The sequence below is a fragment of the Cupressus sempervirens genome, chromosome 3 (assembly GCF_028749045.1).
Source record: "Cupressus sempervirens isolate cs-2001-9-10 chromosome 3, ASM2874904v1, whole genome shotgun sequence".
Classification (NCBI taxonomy): Eukaryota; Viridiplantae; Streptophyta; class Pinopsida; order Cupressales; family Cupressaceae; genus Cupressus; species Cupressus sempervirens.
In genome coordinates, this window is record NC_143120.1 from 747,765,497 (window position 1) to 747,783,394 (window position 17,898).

A 17,898-nucleotide genomic window follows, 5' to 3' on the forward strand; every position below is an offset into this window, starting at 1 on the left:
AATGTCTCTGTACTTATAGCTTTCCAGCTTGATCAATGTGCAAGGTTATTACAAGAAGCTTCGACACCCATAGGGCCATTCAGATTTTTTATGACAGAACTGGCTATACAAATAATGTCATTCTATATTGGATCTTCAAAGAGAATATTTAGGTAAAATTCAATAATATTTGCAAGGCTTGAAAAAGCCAATTTTCAAATAGACAAAACATAATATCAACAATAAGCGATTATATGCATTTGCGGATTCAACTTGATGAATATGAGACATAGTAAGTGTGATGCAAATGCTCTAATTGTGTGCTTCTATAATGGAGGTCACTAGAAAATGCTATGTCAGTAAGAGGCTCTTTGAACTCTTGATGATTCTCAGTCGCAGCTCCAAAAGCGATATCGTATTGGCAAGAAAAGTATAGCAGAATAAGAGTGTGGAAATGTAAGTGCACTCTTTTAGAAGCAACCTTTAAATGGTTGTGATCGGATATCTCATAGAATGAAGCTTGGTCACACAAGAATATGAGCCCAATCAAGATAAGTTACGTATGTGGAGAAAATGCAAGGTGACGAGTAGGAGTTATAATCTTGAATTAAAATGCAAAGCCGAAATAATGAGTACATCATAAGATAAAAATTAATAAAAAAGCCATTTTTTATAAATAAAAATTCTTGTTTATTAAAATATTACCAAACTAAAAAAATTAAATTATTAAAAAAAAAAAAACTTATTCCAATTCCTATTTCAACTGTTACAACCAAATACAAAATATGCATCTTCCGACTTCTCTTCTAGGTCAACCAAACAAGTCCAAATGATATTCCATAACTTATTTTAAGAATGCACAAATACTAGAAGAGAGCTTATTCCAGCATAGATGAATGCCGCATTTGGCAATTCTTTCAACCAAACGGGCCCTAAATGTATTTTGTTGCTTGCCTTTATTTGTAGAGGATCTACTCTCAATGAGCTCCTCAAGACAAAGAGCATTGATGGTTTTAGCTCACTATTTATGTCAAAGAGTAGATGAGCCAACATCAGATGGAGGAGTAATAAGTGGAATTGGATGAGGAAGAGGATCGATGGGGGAAAGATTAGCACCATTTGGAGGAATGCCAAGTAGTGCATCATCAAATATAGAAATTGCATCATCCCTCCCATCAGGTGCACCCAATGGAAGAAAAAAAACCAAATCGGAAGCCTTCAAAGGCTGATCCTCAAAATTCTGCATAGATGAGGAAAACTGAAATGGTCCTTTGTTCTTCATTAAAGACAACATCACGATTGATGATAAGATGATCACTGTCTACATCAATTAGACAGTAAATCTTATGGTTCTTATTGTATCATGTAAACATAAGCTTTTGAGTCTTGTAATCCAACTTGGAGCACTCAGCATCTGGATTCCATACATATGCTAAAGAGCCAAAAGCTTTTAGATGGCTGATCCTAGGTTTGTGACTAGTCTAGTCTTCCTCAGGAGTCTTCCCCTTAATTGTATGTGTGGGAAATTGATTAAGGAGATGGAGCATAATAAACACTACTTTTGCCCAATTTCTTAGGAACATTTCTGTGTTCGATCATAAACCTGGCCATTTTTCGTAATAGTGCAGTTCCAACATTTTACATAATCATTTTGCTGAGGGTTGTATGGTGAGGTAAACTGATGTTTTATGGTCTTGTGTGGGTTACATCTGACCGCGTACTTCATTATTTTCTACTAATATTTGTTGAGCTGTGTATGGTGTGGTTAACCGAAAATGTATCATGTGGTTAATACTTCATTAGTAGATTTCTTACCACAAATCTTTGCCAACTCTGTAATGAAGTACATGAATATGCTCTCCCATTTTTTATTTAGGATAGGTTAAGGCTGCAATAAACCAGCTGGAAAAACATGCTCTACCTTCTTCTGTCAACATTCCATACACTCTCTTACATTCTAAATCACATAATTCTTAAGCCCTTTCAATGAAAAACATTCCCTCACCTATTTGTATTTCTTGCAAAAAAGCCCGAGTGTTCAGCAAGTGGTGTCATGACATGCCCTCAAAATTTTCTCCATCTAAGATTTTGGTATGATATACACTCAATCCTTATGGAGGATGAGCTGATTCATTACATTGAACCTGTCATCTTGCAACTTCCCTGCCAAAATATCATATTGTGGCTGACTCACTAAGCAACAGGACCGTCACATAGTTTGATCAACTTTCCATCTTTAAAAACTCTCTTCTTAAATTGTCTTCTTGGCTATGTCAATGCTTCATTGGGTGAAATGATAGATAAGAGCAAAAAATTACCCAAAAATGATGAATTCCAACTTAAGAAGAATGGCTGAATAAGTTTAGGTGCTATGAGAGTTCAAGCTCATGGTGCAAGAGTTCAAGTTGATTCTCAGTATTCTTGGTGTTGGACTTGATTAGAGTGTGATTGGGAAAATGACTCACATTTTTTGTGTAGTCTTGCTGAGTGCCTGTTGAGTTCTAAAACTATGTCTAAGACTACCAAGATGTCTGTAGGCAAAGTTTCATATGAGTATCAATAAAGAGACAGGAATAGGGCTTTTAAATATTTGATTACTCCCATTTGTCTCTCTAGCTATTGTTAGGATTAAACCACAGACAGAAATAATAATTACATGTAAATGTAACCAATAATAGAAAATAATAGATCACACAGAAAAGAACACAAGAACACAAGACACCAAGATTTAACGTGGTTCACCCAATCCCTGGGCTACGTCCACCAAACAGCAAGTCCGATATTATTATGATCCAGTGATTACAACTTGATTACAATTCGTAATCCCTTATAGCTCAATACCGTCGCAAGAACCAATTTACGCATCACAACTATATAACAATCCATAACTCTAAGCCCTTTTATACAAGTATTAAACCGCTTTAGGGTTATAATTAATAATTACATGTTGGCCCAAAATCTCGATAAAATAGGGCCCACAAAATTTTTTTTTGAGCCCCAAAGAATTTATGAAGTATGTATTGTATTTTTCTGATCAGTCACTACAAACTAACAATCTCCCACTTGGGGACTGATTAGACTCCACACTAGACAACAATCTCCCACTTGGAGACTGATCCTATAGCAATACTGCTACCACATGGGGCTCCCACTAGATCAAACCATCTTGGACTCTGCTATTCTTTTATTTAGGTTGTAACATCCAGTTTTTCCAGGTCTAAATTAACATCCAACATACTCAAAGAATATAATTACTACTTCGTTTCATAGCAAAACAGTTATATCATTCAGGTTCATGTGAATAAGATTTACTGTTAAAAATCAGTTAGACAATTTTTTTAAACTAAAAACTTAAAAACACCTTCAAATGAAATTACTACAGAAATTGAAACCACATACCTCGAAAAACTGAGATCGAAATCAAAACTACGGATGCTTTTGAAACCACCCGGGTTAGTCCACAATAGCAATTTAACAATATCACTTGACGATTATCATCTAAAAACCACTATCTCAAAATCAAATGATAATTGCAATTAAATACCACCAAATTAATAATTAGGGCATCACATACCAGTGTATCAATTAGGGCATTGCTTACCATCGGTTCATTTAGGGCTTTTGATATTGCTATTACAATTAGGGCTACTCATAGCATTGATTCAAATAGGGTTTCCAATATCGCTGATTCAACTAGGGCTTCCACTACCACGGATTCAAATAGGGCTTCCAATACCACAGTATCATATAGGGTTCCAGTCGTCACTCAGTCAATTAAGGCTTCAGATTCCTTTCCTTCTGTTTACTTAATTGTGACAGAACTCAAGATTAGAAAATATACCTATATTTGTTATTCATGAAAGTAAAATGACGGTAACAATGAAATAATTTAATTTAATCTTGCCTCATAAATAAAAATGATAATACTTGTTTTCTGATAAACAATTGAATGCATGGCTTATCTCTGTCTGACGCAAATCCGACATCTTGAGAGAGGTGAAACATTGTTAGGGATTTAACCACCCAACCTCGGACCCCTACTTTATCCCCACACAATCTCTAACGAGAAAGGCCCTCCCTACCCGAAATACATAGGGGTCATCTTGCCACCCACTGGGCATCCTGGTCTTAACTCACCATACGACTTGGTAGCAGGGGATTACGTTAGCAGGATTATGAATGAGCTATTAATTAATTCATATTAAATGATAAATATTGAACTATCATAACTGATACTGATTCATATTATTGGTGATTCCTTTCTCACACCTCATCACCCATTTTCTTGGCTACATAGCCCAGTGAGTCCCAGGTATTTGGAATTCTCAGAGCAAACAACTCTATCAATTATTCAAGAAGATTACATACAACCATCATTTCACATTCTATGATTATGTTTTTTAAAGATCTCAAAATTGAATGTCTAATTAATTAACTCCACCTTTTCATCATATTGCCTGGTGAGTTTCCATGGTGTTTGGATTCATGATAATATTTTCATCTTTGTATGGTATGAATGAATGTATTACATTTTAAGCTAATTTTAATTGCTCACAGCCTTCATTGCATTTCTATCTCTTATATGCATGATTGATACACCCTTAAGAATAAAGAAACATCTATGATATAAGAATGGTTTCCAAGAACTATAAATCTATTACCGTCTATCATGATTCAGTCTGTAATTATATTAGTTCCAGTATGTTGGATTTGCTTTACATCTCCTCACCTTAACATGCATCATTGTTGATGAATTGGTGTTCTGATTTATGGAATATTCTATTCACCCTTATGAAATATGATCTTAAAGTATTCAGAATTAATTATATTTATCCGACTACACAGCCAGGTTTACATTGTATGAAGCTGATTACAGAAGTATTTTTATCTATTGCTATCTATCATTCTTTGCAATTGATTTGGCACTATCATGACATGAAACCAATATTCATTCTCCCTGCTACTGTTGTTACAAAAAAAAAGAAACTCAGAACTAGCGGATCTTAATTTATAAAGAAACAAACTTGATCGCAGTGTATTCGACCTTGGCAAATCAAAAGAGCAAGAACTACGGGTGCCTTACGTGACTCCTTAAGTGATAGTGGATAGCCTGCGTCTTGAACGAATTCCTTGCTTTCAATACTGCAATCCGTGGCAAGTGATAAGAAGAATTTAGGCAATACAAATTTGAGTTACTGAGCTATCGTTTTGGAATGACCTGCGGTTATGGTTTGAAGGACTAAAATGAAAATGAACGCATGCCTCAAATGATTACGAGGTGTCTATAAAATAAACCAAGTTTGACTCTATGGCTTCCAACCATTACAAGAAACCATTCAAATATCAAATTGACTTAAAGAATAAAAAGAAAGGAGGAAAAGAAAGAAAGAAAGAAGATGAAAGGCTTTAAAAGTTATTATAATTATTAAAATCTAATATGAACAAGCAACAACACTTAATTAATTATTAAATTATAATGGTGCTAAATCATTTTATATTTAAATGTACGTTTATAAATAATTATAAAAAACAATATAACGAAAGATAAATTAAAATCCCTTAAGATGCGTTTTATATTTTAACTCAATTATTTTAATTAAATTATTTATTTAAATAACTCATGCAGTTCCATAAATGTATCCTATTTCAAACTGCTAGGTCCTCTACCTGTCTGCCCAGTGATGGTGATGCCCTGCCTAATTCTTTTCTAACAATGCTTCCACCCCTTCGATGTCATGTCCCCTATTTTTCCAATAAAATTCAATAATAATGAGTCAAATAAATAATTAATTTTAAAAGGGAACATAATATTATAATAATTATGTTGATAATAATATTATAATATGGTAGCCAAGAAGGAATAATTAACAAGAAAACATAATATGATAATGATATTATAATAATAACAAGAAGAAATATCATAATAAAAGATGATTATAATAAAATATAATATTATAAAAAGGTGATATAAGATAATGTTAAACAAACATAATACCTTATTAATCAAAGGTAAAATATGGTTATAAATATTAATAATTATAAATATAATTATAGTTAAACAATTTTTAAACTAATATTGATAATTGCTCTGATCGGTCATGTCTTTTGAGCATAATATGGACTTGATATATAAGGAGAATAAATTCAAGAGGGAAGGCATCAAAAAATATGATCAGAAAACATATGGAAACTTTGAAAGTTAATGAATAATATTAAGGTTTTAGAATAATGTCCCTATTTTTTATATTGGAGAAACAGGGGACATTACATTCGACGTGCTCCTTGAAAGGAAGTTCTTCGTAATTAAGTTATAAATTATATAATTATAAATAATCATAACAGTTAACCTTTCATCTTAATTCCATGAATTCGTGATTAATGATCAACTAACATGTCATCTTCACTTGAAATCATAACGACCAACTATCTTACCATTTCGCCATATTATATCAAATTAAACTGCCAACTGACTTCATGCGAACTTCAACGACTATATTTCAAGCTAGGTAAAAAATTGGGATGTAACATAGGTTTAGTCTAGAAGACCAACCGAAGCTGAAGAGGAGTTCAACTTCTCCCTTGTCACTACCTTTGTAAACATATCTGTGGGCTTGTCATCTGTATGTATCTTGTCTAACTTTAACTATCCATCCTCCAAAACTGATTGAATGAAATAGTACCGCAACTGTATGTGTTTTGTCTTTGAATGCAGAGCTGAATTCTTTGCAAGATGAACGACAATTTGATTATCTGTAAACAAATAATTATCCTTCTGAGGATGTCCCAATTCTTCTAAGAAGAACTGAAGCCATATCATCTCCTTGGCTGCCTCTATAGCAGCAACATACTCTATCTTTGTAGTGGATAAAGCATTAACCTTCTGTAACCTAGAAACCCAGCTCACGGCTGCCCCACCAACAGTAAAGACATAACCTATAGTACTCCGCTTGGTATCAATATCCCCTGCCAAGTCTGAGTCAACTTAGCATTGTAAATTAGTAGTAGAGCCCCCAAAGTGTAAACACTTATTGGATGTTCCTCTCAAATATCTGAAAATCCATTTGACTGCATTCCAATGCTCAATTCCTAGATGACTCATATATCGGCTAACTACTCTCATTGCATTTGCAATATTTGACCTAGTGCATACCATAGCATACATCAAGCTTCCTACAGCTAAAGCATAGGGTACCTTGGACATCTTATCCTCCTTTGCTTGTGTTTTGTGACACATCTCCTTAGTCAACTTCAAATGACCAGGTAAAGGTGTGTTGACCGCTTTAGCATTCTCTATAGAGAAACGTTGCAACACCACCTCAACATAATCAGCCTGAGATAGCGTCAATTTCCTGTTCTTCCTATCTTTGCAAATGTTTATACTAAGGATTTGTTTTGCTGCCCCCAAATCCTTCATAGCAAATGCATGTGCTAACTGGCGTTTCAGCCCCTTAATGTGATTCATGTTAGACCTAGCTACAAGCATATCATCAACATATAAACATAAAATAATATAGCTATCATCATCCAACCTCTTAAAGTAAACACAGTGATCATAATGACACCTATTGTATCCATGCTCATGCATAAAATTGTCAAATTTTAGATATCATTGCCAAGGTGCTTACTTCAAGCCATATAAACTTTTCTTCAATTTGCACACTAAGTTCTCCTTACCTTTGATCTCAAATCCCCATGGCTGAGCCATATATATCTCTTCATCCAAATCACCATGAAGAAAGGCTATTTTAACATCAAGCTGCTCTAAATGCAAATCTTTAGTAACCACAATACTTAAAATAGTACGAATAGAAGTCATTTTAACAATAGGAGAAAATATCTCATCAAAATCAATTCCTTTTTTCAGTGCAAATCCTTTTACAACTAGCCTAGCTTTAAATCTTTTTTTATCTCCTTCCTATTCTTTCAACCTGTAAACCCACTTATTCTGTAAAGCCTTTTTACCTGCAGGCAACTTGTATAATTCCCATGTCTTATTCTTCAACAAAGAGTCCATTTCATCTTTCATTGTAGACTCCCACTGAATCTTAGTATCCACCTGCACAACTTCATCATAACATTTGGGTTCACCAACATCTATTAATAAAATAGAATACAAAGAGGGAGAAAATCTTTCTGGAGGTCTAATTTGCCTTGTTGACCGTCTAACATGCACTGGTGTGTGTGGTATTTGTTGTTGCAGTTGTTGCACATCATGAGGAACTGTTGAAACATCATCTTGTAGAGTATCATCCAACACTACATAATCATCTTCTTTCTTCTCATGTTGCTGCAACAGATCTTTGTTAAACTCTTTCTCATTGAATATGACATCCTTGCTTCTTACAATTTTCTGATTTTCAAAATCCCAAAGCCTATAACCAAATTTATTAATGCTATATCCAACAGATACACATTTCTTTGACTTAGCTCTCAGCTTGGATCTATTTTCAGAATCTATGTAAGAAAATATTTCACAACCGAAGGTTTTGAGAAAAGAATAACTCATCTTCTTACTAGTCCATGCTTCCTCTAGAATACCACAACCCAAAGGAGTAGAGGGACCTCTATTAATCAAATATACAATAGTATTGACAGCCTCCGTCCACATGTGTAAGGGCAACCCAACATGCAACTTCATGCTCCTTGCACGTTCCATTATAGTCTTGTTCATGCGTTCAGCCACTCCATTTTCCTGTGGAGTCCTTGGAACAGTTTTCAATCTACGAATACCATTAGTGGAGCAATAATCTTTAAATTCATGACTGCAATACTCACCGCCATTATCAGATCTGAGACATTTTAATTTTTTACTAGTCTTATTTTCAACCAAGCATTTTCATTTCTTAAAAGTTTGAAATACATCAGATTTTTGTCTAAGGAAATAAACTCATACTTTTCTAGTTGCGTCATCAATAAATGTAACATAATAATGAGAGCCTCCAATGAAAGATACCTGAGCCGGTCCCCATACATCGGTATGCACAAGCTCTAATTTTTTCGTTTTCATTTTCCTTCCCAGTCTTCACAAAACTCACTCTCTTTTGTTTTCCATACACAACTTTCACATAAATCTATATTAACACATTTCAGACCTGGTAAAACATTATTTGAATGAAGTACTTTCATACCTTTCTCACTCATGTGCTCAAGTCTGTTGTGCCACAGCACTATATTAGAATTTATAGTAGCTATTTGTTTTCCCCATAGTTCCAAAAATCGCCATGAAATCGCCGAAATCGCCGAAATCGCGATAAGATTCATGGCTCCCGATTTTTTTGGAATCGGAAATCGCTGGTGGCGATTTTTTCGCATGAATCGCCTGAATCGCCAAAATCGGCGATTCATGGAAAAAATCGCCAGAATCGCCATCGGGTATCGCCAGAAATCGGCCGCGGCAGCAAGGATAGAAAGTTCAATTTTTTAAAAAAAACACATGTTTTATTTGCTTTCTAAGTTGACTTTCCTCTTTGTTATAACCCTAAAGAGCCTTCTATTTGCTTAGTATGAGTAGAAGAGAGGAAGAGTGAGAGAGAAGAAGAGAAAAGAGAATCCATAGGTTTCCAACCGGCAAGAAGGAAGAGCACCAAAGAGATCAGAAGTCCATTTGGGGAGGCCATAAATTGCATTGGGAGCATTAAGGAGTCAATATCAACACTCCTCAACTCATTTGCAAGAGGTAAGTGTTGGTTTTTTTTTTGCATGTTAGTGTAGTATGCATTTTTTGTTAAATTTTTTTAGTGTTCATTTGCAAATCTTGAATGTTTTTTATTTTTAGTTTTAACTTTTACTAAATTGTAAACTAGAGTTTGTTGTTTTGTAGTTTTTGTTTATTAGTTGCAAACTTTGATTTTTTACATGAATTTTTTTATTGCAGCAGCCCTTTGCTTTCATTTTCCAATTTCCACAATGAGTAAAAAAGATGAATGCTGGAAATATAATGAAGAGTTTCCTGGGAGAATCAAATATCAAACAAAATGTATATTTTGCAAAGAAAAAATAAATTCGGGAGGTATCTATAGATTGAAATACCACATTGCTGGCATACCTGGCCATGATGTCACAGTTTGCACTCAACAAACCGCTGAGGCAAAACGCTCTTGTTTAGTGGCATTAGAAAAAATTGAACAAGACAAGTTGACTAAGAAAATGCAACTTGAAGGGTTAAGAGGTATTGGCTCCCGTGCTCCCACATCCGCAACCGCATCTACATCTGCAAGTGCATCTGCATCAGCTTCCGCATCCGTAGGTTGTGTTGGGGAGGGTTCTTCTAGGCCTCCTTTTCATCCTAGTGCTAGTGCTCATGTGAGTGTTATTGGTAGTCGGTCTCATACTGAGACAGAGTCCAACACCAACCTATTGCGGCCTAGAGTGCGGAAAAGCAGAATGGATAGTTACTTTGTGCCCCGCACTACTCCTGGCTCCCAACCCACGCTTGAGGGCATGGGTTTGAACAAGGAGATTCATGATGCTGCCAGAAAAGAGATTTGCAAATTCTGGTACTTTTGCAACATTCCATTTATTGCAGCCAGGTAATTGATTCTTTTTTCTTTGTTATCTTCAAAGTTAAAGTTAAAAGTAAAAGTAAAACTTTAATTATATCTACTTGTTTTATGATTTTAGTTTTTGACATCTAAATTTCTAATCAATATCATTATCTATTTGTGACAGGACTCCTTATTGGCAGAACATGATAGATGCAGTTGCCATTTGTGGTCCGGGGTTTAAAGCCCCAACTGAGGCTGAGTTGAGTGGATACCTCCTGGAGGAAATGGTTGAGGATATGAGGCATGAGCTTGAGGACAACCGAAAGGAGTGGATCGAAAAGGGTTGCACCATCATGACTGATGGTTGGACAGATAGGAGGGGAAGAACACTCCTCAATTTTCTTGTATCCTGTGGAGGTGATTGATCATTCTACTTTCCTACATACATAATTTTGAATCGTGATTGACTATTTCAAATTTTGATTTGTTGATTGCTAATAGTAATTATAATTCGTTGTTTTGTTACTTGTAGGATATACCATGTTCCTCAAATCCATTGATGCTTCTGCTCATGTAAAAAACGCCACATACTTATGTGAGGTTATTGAGGAAGTTATAGCAGAGGTGGGGGAACAACATGTGGTGCAAGTGGTGACGGATAATGCAGCAAGTTATGTTGCTGCAGGTAAACTTTTAACTTTTTAAGTTTTGAAAATAAATTTATTTGAATTTTGAACTTTTTCTAATTCTAACTTAGAATTTCTAAGTTTCCTAAGTTCTAAGTTCTAACATGTTTGAAATTTGAATTTCTAATTATCTTAAAATTGTTGTAGGCAAACTTTTGATGGAGAGGCACCCCACCATATTTTGGTCCCCTTGTGCAGCACACTGCCTTGACCTCATGTTGGAGGAAATTGGCAAACTTGAGTGGGTCAAGTCATGTGTGGAAAGGGCAAAAAACATATGTAAGTTTATTTATAATCATTCATTTGTCCTTAGCACAATGAGGAAGTACACAGGAGACAAAGAGTTAGCTCGTCCAGGGATCACGAGGTTTGCCTCGAATTTCATCACCTTGCAGTCCTTGTTGACATCAAGGGATGATTTGAGGAGCATGTTTGTTGGGCGGGAGTGGATTTCATCTTCCTATGCTACGACCACTGCAGGGATAGATGTGGTGGATTGCATATTTGATGATGATGGTTTTTGGAAACCTGCTAGAGAAATACTTAAGGTAATTTTATTGCAATTTAACATTTAATATTTTACAGTTTACTATGCTAATTGTTTAATGATTTAGTTTTACTTTATATTATTGAATTATTCTATGTTTAAGTTTTGACTCAAATTTTTGTTTTACTTTATATGTAGGCCACTGAGCCTCTTGTATCTCTCCTACGAACTGCTGATGGGGAGAAGCCCTCTATGGGCTACATATATGAGGGCATGGATAGGGCCAAGGAGGCCATTAAAGCTCAGTATGCAGGAGTGCAGGAGAAGTATGCCCCTATTTGGGACATAATTGATAGGAGATGGCAGAATCAGCTCCACAGACCCATCCATGCAGCAGCTTACTTTTTGAATTCGGCATTTCGTTTCCGTCCTGACTTCAAGGCGGATGAGGAGGTTCTCACCGGATTATATACAGTGATCCAGAGGTTGAGTACTGATGAGGATAGCAGTGCTGCAATTATTGAGCTTGATAAGTTCAATAATAAAGAAGGGCCACTTTTCTCTAGCAGGGTAGCCATAGATGCTCGGGAAACAATACAGCCAGGTAAAAATTAAATAATATATTCAATGTTCATGAATCTAGATTCTAAACTTAAAGTTGATTATGTAATTTTAGAGTTAACTTGTAATTTGTAATTTGTAAATGAGACTAATTATTTTTATTTTCCTTTATTTCAGATAGATGGTGGCAAATGTTTGGGGCCACAACCCCAAAACTTCAAAAAATTGCCATTCGTATTCTGAGTCAGCCAAGCAGCGCTTCTGGATGTGAGCGCAGTTGGTCCATGTTCGAGCACATCCACTCGAAGAGGAGAAACAGGTTGACAGTGCAGAGGTTGAATGATCTTGTCTTCGTTCATTACAACCTCCGTCTTAGGATCAGACAGATTTTGGGCACTGACTCCTCTCCGATCATTCTGGAGGAGATTGATCCAGAATCAGAGTGGCTCACAGAGGTTGTAGATCCAGTCTTCACTGAGGAAGACCGTGCGTGGATTGACCAGGTGGATATAGAGGCTGAGGCAGCTAGAGCACGTTCTTCAGGCATTGGTAGACGCACACGTGCACGCACAGACACAGGCCCTAGCGACATTCGTGAGCCCATCTTATATGCGGGAGATATGGCTCGACAGTCCTCTAGGACCTACATTAGACGCCTTGCTACTAGGCAGACTGGATACTCAGAGGCTAAGGCTGAGGCTGTAGCCGAGCTTGAGGATGATGTTGAGGATGATGATGACTATGAGCCTGAGGCTTGAGCTGGAGCCTTGTTTTTATATTTTGTTTACAGATATTGATACTGAATCATTGATAGACATATGTTTCAAAGTTTCAAACTTTCATGGATCTTCATCTTAGATTCTTACATAAATTTATGATTTGATGTCTTATGGATCATCTTACATACATTCTATGATTTAAATCATTATGATCATTTGATTTCTATTTACTTCAGCTAGCCTACAATTTACATTTTAGAATCTTAGATAACATAGTTACGTATGTGATGGATTTTATGTTTCATGTTTATGTATGTTAAGTTTTAACTTCTATTTGATGATGTTATAGTGTGCTTAAGTTATATTCAATAAAGGGTGCATGAAATAAGTTTTAAATTGTTAAAATCTTTAAATTTAACGGGTTTTTTCAAATTTGCCGATTCATCGCCGATTCATTGCCGATTCATTGCCGATTCACGATTCGATTCGACCTTGCCGATTCCGATCCGATTCCGATTCACGTTTCTTTGGTTTTCCCTACTCAATTGCAACAATTGTTCCTGAACATTCATTTTTCTCTAAAACAATTAAAGTAGAAGGAACAATATGACTTGTACAAAGATATAAGGTGCCTACTTTCACACCTTTTGCTACTACAAGGAAACTTTTTGAAACTTTCCAATTTTTATCATTAAAAGTAACTACACAACCTTCATCACCGAGTTGCCCTACTGAAATTAAATTCCTACTCAACCTTGGAACATGTCTCACCTCATGTAGTAGCCAATGATTCTCATTCTGCAACTTAATCTTAATTTTTCCCTTTCCAACAATTTGACAGGGTTCATTATCCCCTAAATAAACAAGCCCAAAATCCCCTTAGACATAAGCAATAAAATAACCTCTATGAGGTGTTGCATGAAATGAAGCACCAGAATCTAAAACCCATGAATCATCAACACTTTCTAAAGACAGAAGCAAAGCATTTTCTTCGGATTTGTTACTTACCACATTTGCCTCCTTGTCTCCATTTGGTTTATCTTCTTCATTTTTCTTTTGATTCCAACATTTTTCCTTTTTATGCCCTAGTTTCCCATAGTACCAGCAGTCATTCAGTCCTCTCGATTGAGACCTCCTCCCCTTTGACTTTTCTCTTGATTTCCCATGATTTCCGAAATTATTTCCTCTCTCAGTTGTTCTACCTCTACTTTGTGCATTCAAAGCACTTCCTCATGTAAATCCACCTGAGGATTTCCTATGAGTTTCCTCACTCAAAACACCGATCACATCATCATATTTCAGGGTACTAGATCCAGGAACAAAATTACTCACAGCCATTACCAAGCCATTCCAACTTTTAGGCAAAAAACACAAAATCAAGAGAGCCCTAATTTCTTCATCAAAATTAATTCCCACCGAAGATAACTGACTAGTAATAGTATTAAACTCATTTAAATGATTTGCAACATATCCACCTTCTACCATTTTCATATTAAATAAACGCTTCATGAGAAATACCTTGTTTGAAGCGGAGGGCTTTTCATACAGTGTCACTAGGGTTTTCATCAACTCTTCTTGTCAACTGACTGGATGGTCCTGACGGTGTTTCTGTAGCCGACAGAATGATTGTCGTCGGTGTTTTGTATTTTGTAGCCGACGAGTAAATAGTTTGTAGCGGACATAATGTTTGTGGCTAATGGACTCCTCCGGGAAGGTTCGGCGGTAGTATTTATATCCCGTTTGGGATCATTGTAAATCATCTTCTATTACTCATCTTATGAAGCATAATGTATGTCTGGCATATGCGAATATAATTCTGCTGTTCGTGTTCGTGTTCCATTGTCTGTATGTGTTGAATTCTTTACCAGTACGGTAAACATTTGGCACCGTTGCCTGATGGACCTGGTACGCAGGTAGGCGGATGGAAATTAAATGCCGAATCTATTGAATAAAAATAAGAACATGGTGAAGGATAAAGATGAGATTCGCGCAGCTCAAGCTAATTTAATTCTGACACAATAGGCAGAGCGCTGGAGGAGATTCCAGAAGATTGCCGACGGAAATCGAAGCGTGGAGGAATTGCTGGAGGAGACTCGACAGCGGGTGGAGTTGGTGGAAGAAGCGTAGGAGGCGTTCTTGAAATTGTGTTTGCCGAGGGAAGAGAATTTAGACGGAAGAGCATCGACTCTCACGGCTCGAAGTGTCGAGGGAGCACAAGTGTGGAGTGACCTCTTCGTCTGGGACACACTTTGACGCGAGACAACTTCAGAAGATCCTTCTTCACCAAGGTTCGCAGCTGTTGAGACCTCTGGTGTGGGAGTTCAGACCACCGGTGTGGGAGTGCAGACCTCCGGTGTAGGAGTTCAGACCGTTGGTGTGGGAGTGCAGACCTCCGGTGTAGGAGTTCAGACCGCTGGTGTAGGAGTGCAGGCCTCCGGTGTGGGAGTTCAGACCGCCGATGCGGGAGTGCATACCTCCGGTGTTGGAGTAAACAGCGCCAGTGTTGCAGGACCTAGTAACACCTCTCTACCAAATTCAGTTGTGATGGCGGGACCCAAATAAAAGTTGCCGAAGTTTGAGGGCAATGGTATAGCCGATCCCATCTGACATTGTAAGACATGTGAGACGATCTGGCGGGAAAATGGAATCACAGATGCCAATGAATAGGTCAGGCAATTTTCGGCAACCCTACGGGGTGTGGCGATTGATCGGTTTTCGGATACGGATCCACAAAAGCTAAATAATTGGGATAACATTGAAAAGGAGTTTCTGGTAGAATTTAAATTGTTGCGGGATGATAATGAAATTGTAGCAAAGATCTTCAATACTAAGCGAGGGAAGAACGAAACCATCCGCATTTACGTCAGGAAATTAAAAGACTTGATAAACAAAATGGAAAGTAAGCCGGCAGACGGACTTTAGAAAAGATGGTTCGTGGAAGGCCTACGCTCAAAGTTGCGGAGGAAAATGAAAATTGTGCCACCGTCGTCATACACGGAAGCTTATAACAAAGTATTGGACCTTGAAAGTGAGCAGAAAACAAAGAAGAAGAAGAATACTAGCTCATCTGATTTTGATGACGACGAGCCTGTCGGAGAAGATAGCAGTGACAATGAAGGCAGTAGCAAGAAGGTCCGCGTTTTACAGAAGGACATGATTCGCATGATGGAGTTTAAAAACATGTAGAAAGAGCCAAAAAGAAGTGAGCTGTGGTGCACGGAGTGCAAGACCGACGGTCATACTAAAGGATCCCATCCAAAGAATCAATTCTGTGACATTTGTCAAATCATGGGCCATTCGACAAAAGAGTGCCCCTTTAACATGAAGACAAGAGGATCTCCGCAGGTGTTTCTTACACAAGAGGCTTCCCCGTTGGACAATAGCGGAAATACGAATAGTGCAGGTGCCACATCCAGAGGATGCAGGAATAATAGCAAAGGGCAAAATAACAACAATACAAATAATAACAATAATAATGGGAGCCGGAGTCAAACTCAGTATGATGCAAACGGACAGCTGATTGTTCAATGCCGAGCATGTAATTTGTGGGGTCATTTTGCACGGGATTGTACAACGGCAAACACACTGAAATTATTATGTAGATGGTGCGGACCCGGCGATCACGAAGATTCCAAGTGTCCAAAGTTTGGAGTAAACTTGATCATTGTCGGCACAGATGTAGAGGAGGTTTTGGCAATTACACGGAGGCAAGCGGAGGGAAAGAGAAAATTGGGGGAAGCGCAGGCGGAAATTGCAAAGGCATCATCAGCGGGGACATCTCAGTTGAAGGACATCACCGGCACCTTGGCAAGGAACTTCGCAGAACAAAACATTGTATGACAGATCTTACAAACGGAGATACCGGTCAAGATAAGTGACCTCCTCACAATGCCCCAGTTATGGACGGCCATTCTGAATCATACACCGTTTTCGAAAGCAACGGAGGACACAGGAAGGGACAATAGGGAAGTGATGACAACAGATCCAATGCTGCTGGCACTCACCTCCGGACGGCATCCGGTGGTCGTCGACATGGGGATTTTGGAAAATGTTCTGACAGACACAATTGTTGACGGAGGGTCCGGCGTGAATGTGTTGCTGGAGGATACTTGGAAGAAGTTGGAAAAGCCGACGCTGTGGCCACCTACATTTTAGTTGCTGACGACAGACCAACATGGAATCAAACCGTTGAGAATCTTGAAAGCGCAACCGGTAACTATTGGAACGCAACCATTTTTATTGGATTTTGTGGTCATTCCTTTGAAAAGAAAAGGATATGATGCTATTCTCAGACGGACTTGGTTGGTGCAAGCAAAAGTAAAACATGATTGGAAACGAAATACCCTATCAATGGAGCACGGAGGCAAAAAATTCATAATTGACCTGCACACACAAATGGTAGGTGAGGAGGCAGCATCGTTAGACTCAGAAGGTGAAGGCGATAGTGACGACGAAAGAAATGACGACGAAGGAAAGAGGAAAATGGAACCGGATGAAGAAGGAATATTGAGACTAGATGGAGGATCGAATGACGACGACCCAGACTCGGTGAATGGCCTTTACCATTGGCAAATAGAAGACTACGAACTCTTTCCGAATTGTAATATGCTAAGGGTCAACGAAGGTGAGAAAAATGAGGAAAATGAGTGTTCGGAGGAATATAGAGAAGCAGATGATGCAAAGGAGGTTACGGCTGAAGAAGGGAAGGACATACAATACAGACCCAGAAAAAAGAAAAATTCCATCGTCCGGTACACGGTGAACGGACCGCACAAGAAGAAAAGAATGCATCGCACAATAAAATTGGTTGAAGGGTGCCGATAGCAAGGAAATAAGTTAGATGTGCGACGACCACAAGCGCAGTGGGCAACGAAGGTGACACAGAACAGACGTAAGGCCTGGCATGACAAACATCTCAAACTCAACAAGTTTCCGCTGGGGCAGTTGGTACTCAAGTACGATGGTCGGGATGAAATCAAACA

The 17,898-nt window shown here is 37.6% G+C and overlaps 2 protein-coding genes across 2 annotated transcripts in view; both read left to right on the plus strand.

Annotated features, from left to right (window-relative positions):
- The window catches only part of LOC149568978 (peroxisomal acyl-coenzyme A oxidase 1-like), a 233,966-nt gene that overhangs the window by 60,909 nt on the left and 155,159 nt on the right, over positions 1-17,898 (plus strand). The window lies entirely within an intron of this gene.
- Positions 9,871-13,146, plus strand: LOC149568979 (uncharacterized). The gene is made up of 6 exons (XM_089821795.1): positions 9,871-10,508; positions 10,648-10,880; positions 10,996-11,148; positions 11,297-11,697; positions 11,835-12,240; positions 12,375-13,146. The coding sequence occupies exons 1-6, from the start codon at positions 9,886-9,888 to the stop codon at positions 12,953-12,955; spliced, it is 2,397 nt and encodes a 798-aa protein (XP_089677921.1). The 5' UTR covers positions 9,871-9,885; the 3' UTR covers positions 12,956-13,146.

Bases quoted from the DNA above. Each gene is read 5' to 3' on its own strand.
- LOC149568979 (XM_089821795.1), top strand. From the start codon at position 9,886: ATGAGTAAAAAAGATGAATGCTGGAAATATAATGAAGAGTTTCCTGGG. The intron at 10,881-10,995 runs GTGATTGATCAT...TGTTACTTGTAG, and splicing joins TTTTCTTGTATCCTGTGGAG to GATATACCATGTTCCTCAAA. The intron at 11,149-11,296 runs GTAAACTTTTAA...AAATTGTTGTAG, and splicing joins AGCAAGTTATGTTGCTGCAG to GCAAACTTTTGATGGAGAGG.